This window comes from Pseudophryne corroboree, chromosome 3 (genome assembly GCF_028390025.1).
Source record: "Pseudophryne corroboree isolate aPseCor3 chromosome 3, aPseCor3.hap2, whole genome shotgun sequence".
NCBI lineage: Eukaryota > Metazoa > Chordata > Amphibia > Anura > Myobatrachidae > Pseudophryne > Pseudophryne corroboree.
This window is the reverse complement of record NC_086446.1, coordinates 348325677-348342267: the sequence shown is the minus strand read 5'-3', so window position 1 is coordinate 348342267 and position 16591 is coordinate 348325677. Positions and strand designations below refer to the sequence as shown.

The 16591-nt window shown below is 47.1% G+C and overlaps 1 protein-coding gene across 2 annotated transcripts in view; it reads right to left on the bottom strand.

Moving 5' to 3' along the window:
- Positions 1-16591, bottom strand: part of CDK12 (cyclin dependent kinase 12) — a 341865-nt gene that overhangs the window by 224740 nt on the left and 100534 nt on the right. For both annotated transcript variants that reach the window (XM_063959726.1, XM_063959727.1), the window contains exon 2: positions 13384-14262. In XM_063959726.1, the coding sequence (XP_063815796.1) occupies positions 13384-14262 (879 nt within the window). The remainder of the gene's footprint in view (positions 1-13383; positions 14263-16591) is intronic.

The following is a 16591-nucleotide window of genomic DNA, read 5'->3' as shown; positions in this document are numbered from 1 at the left end:
ACAGAACCTGTGGGATGAGCTATTACTGACGTAGGCGACTGTAACTTAGCCTTAATGTAAGCCTGACGTGTAGTCCGTTTTATCCAACTGGATAATGTCTGCTGAGAAGCTGGCTAACCCCACTTGGCAGCATCATAGAGAACAAACAACGTATCCGTATTACGAACTGTAGAGGTTCAGGACATATAAACGCGTAATGCGCGTACCACATTCAGAATTCTAGACTGTGCTGTCAACACAGGAACCACTATTGGTTTATTGATGTGAAAAATGACACTAGCTTTGGTAAGAAATCGGAATTCGTTCGAAGTTCCGCTCTGTCATCAGGAAACCCAAATACGGTGGCTTGCAATACAAGGCCCCCAAATTTGAAAAACGCCTTGCCGAAGCTAAGGCTAGAAGAAAAAACGTTTTCCAAGTGAGAAACTTAATCCCCACTTGTTGTAAGGGTTTAAAACATGAAAACTGTAAGAAATCTGAACCCAGCTTCAAGTCGCATGGCGCTGTAGGTGGGATAAATGGAGGCTGCACTCTGAGGACACCCTGTAGAAAGGTGTGTACCGACGGCAATAGAGCCAATCGTCGTTGAAAATAAATTGACAACACAGATACCTGCACCCTCAGTGTAGATAAACGCAGTTCTCCATCCCACCCCGTCTGTAAAATAACAGAATACGGGTAACTTAAAAGATGATGTCGGAAACTTCCGAGCTTCACACCAACCTATATAGGCACGCCAAATTCTGTAATAATGAGCTGCCGTAACCGGCGTCCTAGCTCGTAACATGGTTGGTATAACCGATACTGTAATGCCCTCCCTCTTTCCTTAAGAGGGCGGTCTCAACAACCACCCCGTCAACCGCAGCCGCGGTAAATAGGGGTAAAAGAACAGTCCCTGTTGTAACAGGTTGGACGTAGTATGAGCGGCCAAGGATCGTGTGCGAGTATTACTTGGAGATGCGAGAAGCAAGCTCTCCGAAACCCATGAGATATCACTAGTATGACTGTGACGAACTGTCTTATGATCCGTTTTAGCAACGGAGAGAGCAGCGGAAAACGGTGGAACCAGATACACGAGGCTGTACGACCACGCGAATGTGAGAGCATCCACCGCCACTGCCCTTGGGATCTGTCGTTCTGGACACATACTGAGCGTTTGTAATTGTTGCGAGATGCCATCCTGTCCACCTGAGGGTAACCGCACCTGGGGACCAACATGTGAAACACCTCTGGATTTAATGCCCAGTCTCCTGGATGAAAAACCCCAACGGCTGAGATCATCTGTCTAACAGATGTCCACTCCCGGAATGAACCCAGTCAACAATATCACCTTGTGGTATCCTGGGCAATTGAGGAATCGAGCTACTTCCCGCATTGCCATGCGGCTTCTCGTTCCTCCCTGTTTGTTGGGCCTGCGACTGCCGTCTCGTTGTGTGACTGCACTTGGACAGTCTGAGTGCGAAGCATGTAGTGCATAGTAAATTGCACAGGGTTCCAGGACATTTATAGACAGCAATCAGTCGTGATCCGTTTAGAAACCCTTTTGAAACTACAACTCCCCAACCTTTGAGACTCTCGCCCAGAGTAGAGACACCCTCGCCCCCCTGTGGGAACCGCGAGTGAAAACCTCCGACCTGAAGCGCCTCGAAAGGCCATCATTGTTTCTAATAGACGAATACACCAATGTACCGATAGTGTGCGTGTCTTGAGCACTAATTTGTACCAGATGGCGTATAATTTGTACTTTCTGGTGTAGTAGGTAAATCTTTGAGTTACCGTATGTGTAATCATACCTAGGAATTGAAATCGTTGAGACGGAATAGATGCGATTGTTGTTGAACTTGACACTGCAACCGTGGTGTATGTTAGCAGCGCAAGTAGGAGGAGCATCTGTTGAAACAGAGCTCTTATGAGTAGATCGTCTTAGAATGGAACGATTGTCACTGCCAGGGATCTGAGATGAGGTATCATCACAAACATCATTTTGGCGACTACCCGAGGCACTGACAAGAGGGCAACCGGTAGAACCTGAAACGGTTAATGGTAGTGGCGTATTGCAAACCGCAAGAACCTGTGATGAGGTGACCAAACCGGAATGGGTAAATACGCATTCTGGAGATCAAGCGACCGAGGCAGTCTGTCTTTTAAGGAAATAAGACCTGCTGAAACCCGCAGAGACTGAATGGCAACCTGCCAAAATGCCTTATTTTGAGTGGATGGCTGGAAACCCGGCCAATGTAACGTGTAAAGGCGCGTTTCCACAATTGGAAATGCGAGATTGGCTTGACGGGCTCTCAGCCTCTGGCTTGTTGTGACTTTAGCGCCCTGGCGTTACAAGGCGTGATTGTTTTTGTACCACAGTCTTGAAAAGACTGAAGTCTAAAGGCTTTAACCGCCGGACCAGAGTATTTCTAATATCGGAGGAGGCAATTTTGTCAAATTTAGGACCAAACAGCTTCTGGCCTTGTAATGCTGAACTAGCGACGATGAGAAACGAGAAGCAAGGTAACAGGCGGCAGCAGACGCTGTACCGAGATACTCAGCAGCTTCTCATGAATGATAAATATAAAGTAATCGTCATTGTTTCCATACACTGAGCGCCCTAGTGACCGAAATGTATCTTGGGTCTTTATAAGGTTTGGCACCGACGAATTCCCCAATGGAGAATTCTCCAATGTAGATGTCACTGTGTGGAAACGGGTAAATAGTCTTAAATCTTAGTAAGATATCCTAAGTAAGAAACCCCTTAAAGATCCGTCGTTTAGCAAATACGACGGATGAAATGTTAGAGGCTCCTTATTCTCTGTAAATTACAGAGACTGACTCACTGGTCATTAGCAATGTATGGTTGTCAAAACCTCCCTATGTGACTGTCTAATGTGCCCTCCTCACTCGTATTTAGCGCTGTGAGGTTTGACATAAAATTGTCAGGTCTGCAACATAGAAGAAATGTGTAAATTATAAGATCAGTTAAATTAACACCCTCCGTAAAAATTGGCGGAGTAACTTTTGCGACTCTGATCTTACCGCTCCTGTCGAGCAGCGTCAATTTGAATTGCCAATGCTTAACATAGGATCTGGGATCCTGAAAACCTACAAAACATAGTGAACATGTGGTAGATTTATGTCTAGACAATGTTTAAAAGTATTTTTAGTCTGCGCTGGAGCCTTACTCCTTATGTAGACAGACAACACAATAGGCAACGGACAGACACTTGCACGATTTAGTAAAATTATTATCTTAAGGTGTGTAATATATATCTATTTATTTATGGCTGAAATGCAGTTAACATGGGCAGCCTATGTGAAACCTGACCCAAAATTCCCACTAACACCCCTGCGCCTCCGGTGGCGTAGAGATGTAGGGCAGGAATGTTCCGGAATTACAACTGGAAACAGGAAGCATGTTTAAAATGGCCTCCATGCCATGCTGACCCTGATAATCACAGAAGAAGTTACAATTGCTTCAGTGTTAATATAGCCTATTATACAGCGATAATCACAGGCAGGGTACAACACATGCTCTAGTGTGAATATATATATAGGCTCAATAGCCTATTATACAGTGATAATCACAGACATTAATATAGGCTGAATAGCCTATTATACAGTGAAACTCACAGGACAGGTTACAATACATGCGTCCAGTGTTAATATAGACTCAATATCACAGGTGTTAATATAGGCTCAATAGCCTATTATACAGTGAAAATCACAAGGCATGTTACAATACATGCCTCCAGTGTTAATATAGGCTCAATAGCCTATTATACAGTGATAATCACCGTCATTAATATAGGCTCAATAGCCTATTTCAGTAATATAGGCTCAATAGCCTATTATACAGTGTAAATCACAGGCCAGGTCATAATCACAGGCAGGCCACCATACACATCCAATATTAATATATATAGTTCATATACATAAACTGTGCCTGCCGTTTATATATGTATCCCTTTACATACCCTTGCCGCTGTAATCCGCCAGATTCCACCCCCCCCCCCTCCTTCCCCCCGTACTCCCTGTAACGCTGTGTCTCAGCGGGGAGCCCGGGAAGACTTGCAGGGAGGCCTTCTTGCCGAGCAGCGGAGGTCGCCGGAGCAGCACGTTGTCACCCTCTCAGCGCTGGCAACTGACGGAGCGTCTGCGGGTGGACGGTGATGGGCTGCCGGACGGAGCGTGTGGCGGGCGGCTGTATGAGCGGCGGGAGCGGCATTACAATACTGACCCACACAGCGGGGCGGCAGCCTGCGCTGACCGCCCTGTTTCCCCAGCCTACCTTGTTGTAGAGAGGCTGCGCTCTGTATCTTCCGGTCATGGCTGCGACGGGGCTTCTATGTATAAGCTCCGTCCAGCTCCTCAGGTCATGGCTGCGACGGGGCTTCTATGTGTAAGCTCCGTCCAGCTGTTGCAGGAGACAGTGGGCTGCCTGTGGCTGTGAGGGTGCTCTTTGTGAGGACCGACACGCCATGCGCTGTCCGTGCAGCGGCACTATCCCGGACCCATGTTTTTCCAGAAACTGGGAAGGGATGTGCTATTGTAAAAAGTTAAAAGTAAAAATGAAAAATTAATAAAATCTTCCACAAAGTGTGGGAACTTCCCACAAGCCATTGTTAGTGCTGTTAGCACAGAAAAAACACTGAGGTCGTACACTGAGGTACTCTGGGATATGGAGGGGTGGAGAGTTCTAAATTTAAATATTCAGTGCCTTTGTTTCTGCTAAGCCGTCCATATCCCAAGAGTACTCCAGTGACCCCTAGTGGATGAAAAAGAAACACTTTTTACTGTTGTGACACAGGAACTAAGGAAATTACGTTGTCTTGACATAATTTCTGTATTGCGTTCAACACTTTAGCGCTGTCCTAAACAGAAGCTGGTAAGGCTGATTTGAAAAATCGGCATGGGGAAGGTCCTGAAATTCCAATTTGTACCCTTGGGAAACTATCCGCAATACCCAAAGATCCAGATCTGAGTGAACCCAGACCTGGATGAAAGACAGTAGACGTACCCCCACCCAATCGTACTCCCGCAGGGGAGCCCCAGCGTCATGCTGAGGTTTTAGTAGAAGTAGCTGTTTACTTCCGCTCCTGCGAGCCTGATGGTGTTGTAGATTATTTACCTCTTCCTGCGAAGAAGGGGGTACCCTTTGCCTTTTTGGACTTGTTGGGTCGAAAGGATTGCATCGTATGAGAATGAAATCCTTTCCTAGGTGGAGCTGCTGCGGAAGGCAGAAATGCTGACTTGCCTGATGTAGTTGTTGAAATCATGGCATCCAGCTTGTCTCCAAAGAGGGCTTCTCCATTGTAAGGAAGAACCTCAATTTTTTTTTTTCATTCCGCAGCAGCATTCCATTGACGGATCCACAGCGCCCTGCGGGCTGAAATCGCCATAGTGGAGGATCTTGAACTCAGCAACCCAATATCCTTCATAGCTTCAACTAAGTAACCTGCAGCATCTTTAATATGGCCGAGAGTTAGGACTATTTCATCCCTGTCAACTGTGTCTATGTTAACAAGCAAGTTGTCAGACCATTTTTCCACAGCGTTACCTACCCACGCACAAGCAATGGTGGGCCTGAGCACCATTACGTTAGCAGTATAAATGGATTTTAGGGTTGTTTCTAATTTACGGTCAGCTGGATCTTTTAAAGAGGCTGAACCAGGGGCAGGCAAAACTATTTTCTTAGACAGCCGAGAAACTGAGGTGTCTATCATTGGGGGTGTCTCCCATTTGTGCCCGTCTTCCTCAGGAAAAGGGTACGCTACACGTATCCTTCTGGGAAGGGTAAATTTCTTCTCAGGGTTAGCCCAGGATTCTAAAGAGAACGCATTCAAATCCTTTGAAGGAGGAAAAAAAGTCACAACTTGCTTTTTATTTAATTTAAAAAAAATCATTTTCCTCTGGGACCAGTGTTGTTTCAGGAAACTCCAACACTTCCTTTATAGCAACTATCCATACATTGTATGCTTTTGGCTAATTTGGGGTCTACACCTCTGAAATCCCCAGTGTCGACGTCAGAGTCGGAATCTGTGTCTGTGTCCCCTTGCATTGGGCCAGAGACCTTTTCTGGGAACTGGATGGGACCAGAGTGGGTGAAATGGAGGGGTCAGTAAACAGTGCATCCTCCACAGACTGCCTCCAATATTTAGTCTGTTGCTCAGACTCAGGGAATTTCTTTGCAAGCATTGACATTCTTTTGCAACATTCTCACCCACTCCGGCTGCTTCTGAGAGGGAAGGGCCACCACATTTCCCTCTTGTGCATCTAAAATGGGTTCTTCCTGAAAAGAACCCTCCCTAATGTCTGACATGTTACACACTTCAATACACACACACACCTCTATCACACAGGAGAGCTATTGGGGACAGACCTACACTAAAGTCTGTCAGAGAGAGAGGGATTTTGCCAGTCCACACACTGCGCCTTATTGTGAATTGTGGAAATATTACCCACTTACAGAGCATATACCAATAATAGGCCCACAGACCTAATTATAATGAACACACTCTGCCCCTTCTATAACACCCTGTACTTGTATCAGCGTTGTCATGAGGAGAAACAGCGTTCAGGAGCTTCACACTGGAGTTTCTGCAGGAGAAAATGGCACCCAGAGTGTGTTCTGGCAAGTCTGAGGAGAAGCCCCGCCCTTCAGCCTCAGCAATGTAATATTTATACTGGCTGGGTATGCACATCAGCGGCTGTACATGTATGAACCCTTTTTGCCAGTGAGAGTAAGGTTTAAAACATGCCCTCAGAGCCCCCCACCGCGCGCGCTCTGCACCCTTGTGCTGAGAGACATGGCGCACAGCGTGCGCGTGTACCTGTATGCCACCAACGTTGAACGGAGGATCCCCTCTCTGCAGGACTCCGGTAATATACTCACCAGCCTTCTGACTTCTGGCTCTGTTAGGGGGTGGCGGCAGTGCTGTGGACGTGAACGCTGGTCAGGATTGGGCTGTGTTCAGTACCCTTCAGGAGCTAATGGTGTCCTGTCAGCGGAAGCAGAACCATTAACTAATTGAGAAGTTGGTTCCTACTTCCCCACGAAGCAGGGAAGCTGTTGCCAGCAGCTTCCCTGTAAAATAAAAAACCTAAGAAAGTCTTTTTCCAGCAAAGCTCTGTAGAGCTCCACTAGTGTGCATCCAGTCTCCTGGGCACATTTTCTAAACTGAGGTCTGGAGGAGGGGCATAGAGGGAGGAGCCAGTTCACACTGTTGAAAAGTCTTAAAGTGCCGAAGGCTCCTGCGGAACAGTCTATACCCCATGGTACTAAAATGGACCACAGCATCCTCTAGGACGTAAGAGAAATAACACTGTTTAAATGTCCTAATTCTGACATTTATCACTGAATTTTTAGGTGTCCCATTTGGGTAAAATATTTGCAATGACATTTAAACAGCATTATTGGAAAGCTCTGCTTAGTTATTTCAAGAATGTTAATCCATGAAATGTTGCCTTTTTCATAGCACTTATTGTAAGATAATTACATATAGTCAATATTTTTAGATAATGTTAAAAAGACACTTCCAAATTCAAGTATTGCTATAATATTAAATTAAGTCAAAGTTAATATGATTAACAGTACTTTCATTCTGGAAATATGCTGCATTTCTAAAAGTAGAAAATAAGGTACATTTTGAGGGGAATTCAATTGTGCCACGCATCCCCTGCTGGGTGTCTATTGGAGCTATTCGATTGTTCAACAGATGCCCATTAAATGCGGTAGTCACATTTTTTTCTCGCACGCTCAGGAGGTGCGGGGAAAACATAAGAATTTACTCACCGGTAATTCTATTTCTCGTAGTCCGTAGTGGATGCTGGGAACTCCGTAAGGACCATGGGGAATAGACGGGCTCCGCAGGAGACTGGGCACTCTAAAGAAAAGATTAGGTACTATCTGGTGTGCACCTGCTCCTCCCTCTATGCCCCTCCTCCAGACCTCAGTTAGGGAAACTGTGCCCGGAAAAGCTGACATTACAAGGAAAGGATTTTTGGAATCCAGGGTAAGACTCATACCAGCCACACCAATCACACCATACAACTTGTGATAACCTTACCCAGTTAACAGCATGAACAACAACTGAGCCTCACTCAACGGATGGCTCATAACAATAACCCTTATTAAGCAATAACTATATACACGTATTGCAGAAAATCCGCACTTGGGACGGGCGCCCAGCATCCACTACGGACTACGAGAAATAGAATTACCGGTGAGTAAATTCTTATTTTCTCTGACGTCCTAGTAGATGCTGGGAACTCCATAAGGACCATGGGGATTATACCAAAGCTCCCAAACGGGCGGGAGAGTGCGGATGACTCTGCAGCACCGAATGAGCAAACACAAGGTCCTCCTCAGCCAGGGTATAAAACTTGTAGAACTTTGCAAAGGTGTTTGAACCCGACCAAGTAGCCGCTCGGCAAAGCCGAGACCCCTCGGGCAGCCGCCCAAAAAGAGCCCACCTTCCTTGTGGAATGGGCTTTTACTGATTTTGGATGCGGCAATCCAGCCGCAGAATGAGCCAGCTGAATCGTGCTACAGATCCAGCGAGCAATAGTTTGCTTTGAAGCAGGAGCACCCAGCTTGTTGGGTGCATGCAGGATTAACAGCGAGTCAGTCTTCCTGACTCCAGCCGTTCTGGAAACATATATTTTCAAAGCCCTGACTACGTCCAGCAACTTGGAGTCCTCCAAGTCCCGTGTAGCCGCAGGCACCACAATAAGTTGGTTCAAATGAAACGATGATACCACCTTTGGGAGAAAATGGGGACGAGTCCTCAATTCTGCCCTGTCCATATGGAAGATCAGATATGGGCTTTTACATGACAAAGCCGCCAATTCCGACACACGCCTAGCCGATGCTAAGGCCAACAGCATGACCACTTTCCACGTGAGATAATTTAGTTCCACGGTCTTAAGTGGCTCAAACCAGTGGGATTTCAGGAAATCCAACACAACGTTAAGATCCCAGGGTGCCACTGGTGGCACAAAAGGGGGCTAAATATGCAGCACTCCCTTAACAAACGTCTAAACCTCAGGCAGTGAAGCCAGTTCTTTTTGAAAGAAAATGGATAAGGCCGAAATCTGGACCTTTATGGACCCCAATTTTAGGCCCATAGTCACCCCTGACTGTAGGAAGTGCAGGAATCGACCCAGCTGGAATTCCTCTGTAGGGGCCGTCCTGGCCTCACACCAAGCAACATATTTTCGCCATATACGGTGATAATGCTTTGCTGTCACGTCCTTCCTAGCCTTTATCAGCGTAGGAATAACTTCATCCGGAATGCCTTTTTCCGCTAGGATCCGGCGTTCAACCTCCATGCCGTCAAACGCAGCCGCTGTAAGTCTTGGAACAGACAGGGCCCTTGTTGCAGCAGGTCCTGTCTGAGAGGCAGAGGCCAAGGGTCCTCTGTGCGCATTTCTTACAGTTCCGGGTACCAAGTCCTTCTTGGCCAATCCGGAACAATGAGTATTGTTCTTATTCCTCTCTTTCTTACTATTCTCAGTACCTTGGGTATGAGAGGAAGAGGAGGAAACACATATACCGACAGGTACACCCACGGTGTCACTAGGGCGTCCACAGCTATCGCCTGAGGGTCCCTTGACCTGGCGCAATATCTTTTTAGCTTTTTGTTGAGGCGGGACGCCATCATGTCCACCTGTGGCAGTTCCCATCGCTTTGCAATCTGTGTGAAAACTTCTTGATGAAGTCCCCAATCTCCCGGGTGGAGGTCGTGTCTGCTGAGGAAGTCTGCTTCCCAGTTGTCCACTCCCGGAATGAACACTGCTGACAGTGCTTGCACATGATTCTCTGCCCACCGAAGAATCTTTGTGGCTTCCGCCATTGCCATCCTGCTTCTTGTGCCGCTCTGGCGGTTTACATGGGCGACCGCCGTGATGTTGTCTGACTGAATCAGCACTGGCCGGTTTCGAAGCAGGGGCTCTGCTTGACTCAGGGCGTTGTAAATGGCCCTTAGTTCCAGTATATTTATGTGCAGGGAAGTCTACAGACTTGACCACAGCCCTTGGAAGTTTCTTCCCTGAGTGACTGCCCCCCATCCTCGGAGGCTTGCATCCGTGGTCACTAGGACCCAGTCCTGTATGCCGAACCTGCGGCCCTCGAGAAGGTGAGCACTCTGCAGCCACCACAGAAGAGACACCCTGGCCCTTGGGGACAGGGTGATCAGCGATGCATCTGAAGATGCGATCCGGACCACTTGTCCAACAGATCCCACTGAAAGATCCTTGCATGGAATCTGCCGAAGGGAATGGCTTCGTATGAAGCCACCTTCTTTCCCAGGACTCGCGTGCAGTGATGCACCGATACCTGTTTTGGTTTCAGGAGGTCCCTGACCAGAGATGCTAATTCCTGGGCCTTCTCCACCGGGAGAAACACCTTCTCCCGGTGGAGAAGGTGTTTCTCCCGGTGGGGGACCCTGATAATCACTTGCTGGAGGTACAGCTTGTGAATTGCCGCCAGTACTACCTCCCTTTCCATGGGCAAGACTGATTTGAGGTAACGGCGGGGGGGAGTCGCTTCGAATTCCAGCTTTTATCCCTGAGATACAATTTGTACAGCCCAGAGATCCACCTGTGAGCGAACCCACTGGTTGCTGAAGTTTCGGAGACGCGCCCCCACCGCACCTGGCTCCGCCTGTGGAGCCCCAACGTCATGCGGTGGACTTAGTGGAAGCAGGGGAGGACTTTTGTTCCTGGGAACTGGCTGCATGGTGCAGCTTCTTACCTCTACCCATGCCTCTGGCAAGAAAGGATGCGCCCCTGACCCTCTTGCCTTTCTGAGAACGAAAGGACTGCATTTGATAATACGGTGCTTTCTTAGGCTGTGAGGAAACCTGAGGCAAGAAAGTAGACTTTCCAGCTGTCGCTGTGGACACGAGGTCCGATAGACCATCCCCAAACAATTCCTCACCCTTATAAGGCAAAACCTCCATGTGTTTTTTAGAATCAGCATCTCCTGTCCATTGCCGAGTCCATTAGACCCTCCTGGCAGAAATGGACATAGCATTAATTCTAGAGCACAGCAGGCAAATGTCCCTCTGAGCATCCCGCATATATAAGACGACGTCTTTTATATGGCCCAGGGTTACCAAAACAGTATCCCTGTCGAGGGAATCTATGTCGTCTAACAGAGTATCTGTCCATGCTGCTACAGCACTACACATCCAGGCTGTAGCAATAGCAGGTCTCAGTAGAGTACCAGAGTGTGTATACACTGACTTCAGGATAGCTTCCTGCTTTCTATCCGCAGGCTCCTTTAGGGCGGCCGTATCCTGAGACAGCAGGGCCACCTTTTTAGATAAGCGTGTCAGCGCCTTGTCCACCCTAGGGGATGTTTCCCAACGTAACCTGTCCGTTGGCAGGAAAGGGTACGCCATCAGTAACCTCTTAGAAATCACTAGTTTCATATCAAGGGAACTCCACGCTTCTTCACATAATTCATCAGATGGGGGAAAAGTCACTGGCTGCTTTTTCTCCCCAAACATATAAACCCTCTTGGTATTAACAGGGTTAATCTCAGAAATGTGTAATACATCTTTCATTGCAATAATCATGTATCGGATGGCCTTGGTCATTTTAGACTGTAAATGTGCCTCATCATCGTCGACACTTGAGTCGGACTCCGTGTCGACATCTGTGTCAACCATCTGAGATAGAGGGCATTTATGAGCCCCTGACGGTTTCTGAGTCGCCTGGGCAGGCGCGGGCTGAGACCCCGGCTGTCCCAAGGCTGCAGCTTCATCAAACCTTTTATGTAAGGAGCTTACATTGTCGTTTAAGACCTTCCACATATACATCCAATCAGGTGTCGGCCCCGACGGGGGCGACACCACACTTATCTGCCCTTGCTCCGCCTCCACGTAACCCTCCTCATCAAACATGTCGACACAGCCGTATCGACACACCGCACACACACAGGGAATGCTCAGACTGAGGACAGGTCCCCACAAAGTCCTTTGGGGAGACAGAGAGAGAGTATGCCAGCACACACCACAGCGCTATATAACACAGGGATTTTCACTTATAATAAGTGATTACCCAATAGCTGCCTTATATGTTTTATTTGCGCCTAAATTTATGTGCCCCCCCCTCTCTTTTTTACCCTTCTTGTACCTGGATACTGCAGGGGAGAGCCTGGGGAGCTGCTTCCAGCGGAGCTGTGAAGAGAAAATGGCGCTGGTGTGCTGAGGAAGAAGGCCCCGCCCCCTCAGTGGCGGGCTTCTGTCCCGCTTTCTGTGTAAAAAAATGGCAGGGGTTTTTACATATATACAGTGCCAGACTGTATATATGTATTTTTTAATGCCAAAAAAGGTACTTCAATTGCTGCCCAGGGCGCCGCGCCCCCCCCCCCAGCGCCCTACTGTGACCGGAGTGTGTAAGTGTGCTGGGAGCAATGGCGCACAGCTGCGGTGCTGTGCGCTACCTTAAATGAAGACAGGAGTCTTCTGCCGCCGATTTCGTCGTCTTCAAGCTTCTGTTCTTCTGGCTCTGCGAGGGGGATGGCGGCGCGGCTCCGGGAACGGACGATCGAGGACAGGTGCCTGTGTTCGAACCCTCTGGAGCGAATGGTGTCCAGTAGCCTAAGAAGCACAAGCTAGCTGCAAGCAGGTAGGTTTGCTTCTCTCCCCTTAGTCCCACGTAGCAGTGAGTCTGTTGCCAGCAGAAGCTCACTGAAAATAAAAAACCTAATAAATACTTTACTAGTAAGCTCAGGAGAGCCCACTAGGAGCACCCAGCTCTGGCCAGGCACAGATTCTAACTGAGGTCTGGAGGAGGGGCATAGAGGGAGGAGCCAGTGCACACCAGATAGTACCTAATCTTTTCTTTAGAGTGCCCAGTCTCCTGCGGAGCCCGTCTATTCCCCATGGTCCTTACGAAGTTCCCAGCATCCACTAGGACGTCAGAGAAAAGTCTGTAGTTAGGGCACTCAAAACCGGACTTTCATTAAGGCTCTTTAGACGGCTTTAGTTGTTTTACACAAACCTGATGCTGATAGGTGCCTTAACTGGCAATGGCCGTCTGAACGGAGCAACAATTGAATAGCTCCGATAGATGCACATTGCTCTAGGCCAGGGGTAGCCAACCCTGGTCCTCAAGAGCTACCAACAGTTAACGTTTTGCAGGTCTCCTCACAGAATCACAAGTGAAGTAATTAGCTCCATCTGCGGATCTTTTAAAATGTGTCAGTAATGACTGCACCTGTGCACCTGCTAGGTGAGCTTGAAAACGTGAACTGTTGGTAGATCTCGAGCACCAGGGTTGGCTACCACTGCCCTAGGTGCACAGCAGGTGGCGCAGTAAACTGAGTTGGCCCCTTTGAGTTAATGTCCTTTAAAGATTTAATTTGCAGGTTCATGAACTCACCTCTCCATGTCATCTTCTCCTGGCAATAATGGCGGAAGTGGCAATGGAGGAAGAGTAGACGTTTTCATATGTTGGATAGTAAGAGTAACAGGGGTCTGGGACTTCGCAGGGGAAATTGACGGTGGCTGGGAATTTGCCTGAGTGGATATGGCTGATGTCCTGGTGTGGCTGTAAGAAGTCAAAGAGGCAGCCACAGTTGTTGGCAGGGGAAGGAATGTCAATGTTGGTGTAGGTGGAAGAGGTGGTGGGGGCTGTAGAGGAGCAGATGGAGCTGGAGGGAGAGGAGGAAGAGGAGGAGTTGGGATAGGAGGGGAGCAAGTGGGCAAAGGGGGCTGAGGAGATCTCAAAGGTGGAGGAGGGGGAGGTACATCTTTTTCCTTTTCTACATCAGTCACGCACTCATTTGGCGTCAATACCTCCTCCTTGTTGGTGTCAGGTTTGCAGTCTTTTAAACCTGATGCCTTTGTTTCCTTGACTAGTAATAGGGGTTTTTTCTCACTCTCATCAGACCTGATGGAGACAGATAGTGATTTTGTTTCCACATTAACTGCAACTGAAAGCTCTGTATCAGAGACAGATTTTTCAGATTTAATCATTTTGGTTATCTTTTTTGAGTCCAGTACTGAAAGGCCTCTCACATCTCCAATTTCTCTTTTTATCAACGGACTGCCCTTAGACTCCCTACCAGCTGCTGCGGCAGCTAATGCACGTTCCTTTTTCTTGCGGCTTAGTTCAGCCCCCAAGCTGGAGTTTAATGGCAAACGGGCAGGTGAAATACTGGAATGGCGACTTCGTGACTGAGACTTTTGCTTCTTGCTGCGAGAAGACGAAGACTTCCTTGAGTACATGGGACTTCTACTTCGAGATTTGGCAGGCTTCCTGTAAGATATGCAAAATTATTAAGAACATACCTACACATAATGGAAATACAAGTGTATTCAAGTCAGTATATAATTTAAGAGCAAGCATAAAACTCATTAGCTTTAACTGGTTCAAGGGCAGGAAAAAAACTAATTTCAAATGTACAGACATCATGTGACAGATAATGGAAAACAAACATGTACTAGGGTATTCAATTATCCGCAAATTCGCAGCAATTTTTCACCCGAAAATTTTTCGCGGCAATCGGGCGAAAATTGCCGCGAAAACGCTCCGTTTTTCAACCTTTTTAATTCCAAACGGGTTTCATGTGAAAATTCTTGCAGTGAAAAGTGCAGGTGAAAATGGGGAAATCAGCCTGTACCCCCAAAAATTGTAAACTAACATAGGATAACAGAAGAGAAGTGTGTTAGAGATCACATTAGAGAGTTGTTTGGGGACTTAAATTGTGTGAAATGGCTGTAATATGCATTTTTAAAAAAATGCAAAAAAAATGATAGAAAGCAAGTTTTTTTGGGCAAAATAAATACTCATTAAATTTGGGGTACATTAAAATGGGTATAAGTATATATTTGGGTCATTTTAGGGTACTTTAAAAAAAGTGGAAACAGACCGATTACTCCCATCTGCAAGCCTAAAAACACCTGTCCCACTCAAAGCACCCCAATATACCTGTCCCATACCTTGAACCCCAATTTCCATCACTTTGTACTTTTTCACCCCAAAAATTACATGTCATTATTGGCCAATTAAAAATAATTAAAAACTTCAACGTGCCTAATTAATCATTAAGGGGGGTGTCCCAGGAGTTCTGTAACATATCCAAACATTTTTACCTTAAAATAGTGACTTTTCCCAACTTTTCACCTGCTTCAGAGTAGGTGAAGTGAAATTAGTGAAAAAATTATCACCGATAAATTTTCCCGGAAAACTGAATAGGCTGTAATTGCGTTTCGCGGGAAAAGTTCGTTTTTTCGCGCGAAAATGGGACTTTTCGCGGTATAAGTCCGTTATTGCTGCTAATTGAATATACCCCGTAACATGAAACATAACAGTGAAGGAAATGTGCAACAGAAAAAAAAAACCAAAACATTACCATAGGACACTAAACCAACACTCCATGTGCTGCTGTATATAAGGCCGAGAGAGATGGAGCTTATGCCTGAGAAGGACACTTAGTTGGGAATTCACAACAGCACCTCCGATCTCCCGTCTAAAGCGACTTGAGATCGAGGGGCGATATTCAAATGCCCCCAGTTATTGGCTGATCGCGCCCATTACACTCGAGTTTAGGCACACAAAGCACCTAAACACGAATAAAGTAATGGTTGCAAGCGTTAAGAGACCCTTACGAGCATTTCAGCTCGCAACCCCCGGTAGCAACATTAGAATAGCAGCCGGCGGGCGCAATAGCGGGAGGGAACATTTGAATCCAGCTCTTAGCGTATGTGGAAAAGTGCCATTTAGACCAATTATGATCAAACATTCAGCACTTCTGGACAGATACGCATATCTTTCATGCGCAATGGCGGTATTAACCAAGAAGAGCAAAGCAACTTAAGTGATGCTTGCAAAGGCCACCCACAAGCAGATAAAACAAACCTTACATAGCATACATGTATTAAGAACATTCCATCTAGTAAATTTATCTAAGAGATCCCCAGCCACCACTCCCAAGGTACAAACAGTAGGGGATAAATATAGCACAAGAAAGTGCCATTGACAAAACCACTCCCAATGTCCTGTCTAGGGTAGCCAATCCCGGGATTGGCAGAATCCCAGCCTAAAATTGTCCGGGATTCAATCCCAGGATTCGAGCTTTCAAGCTCGGGGATTTCGGAATTGGCCACCACTTTCGTTTTCCCTATCCTGGGCAGCATTGAGCGTCCTCAGGAGGCTCAGACGCTGCCCAGCTCCTCCAGCTCAGCTGTGAGCAACGTGATGTGAAGTCAGTGGTCACCCTGCACAGCCAGCCACTGGATATTACCGCCGCCCTGCCCGCCGGACCTCACAGCAAGTGGGCCCCCCCTCCCCCCTCGTCCAGATTAGGGCGAGTTACCTGGGCTGAACAAATGGATGGAACACATTGAAAAGAAGCCAATACCGGGTATGCCGGGATTGATAATTTTTCAATCCGGATTCCCAGGATTGAAAAAAATGGCACTGGATTGGCCACTCTAGTCCTCTCCCAAATGGCCTGAACTATAGAACAGTCCCTCAACAACTGCCAGGAATTACCGGATACTGACCTAGACAGTGCTCCAAATAGATAAAAACAAAAAGGAGTCAGACATACTATTTATAATAAATATAGTTGAAACGGTTAGAA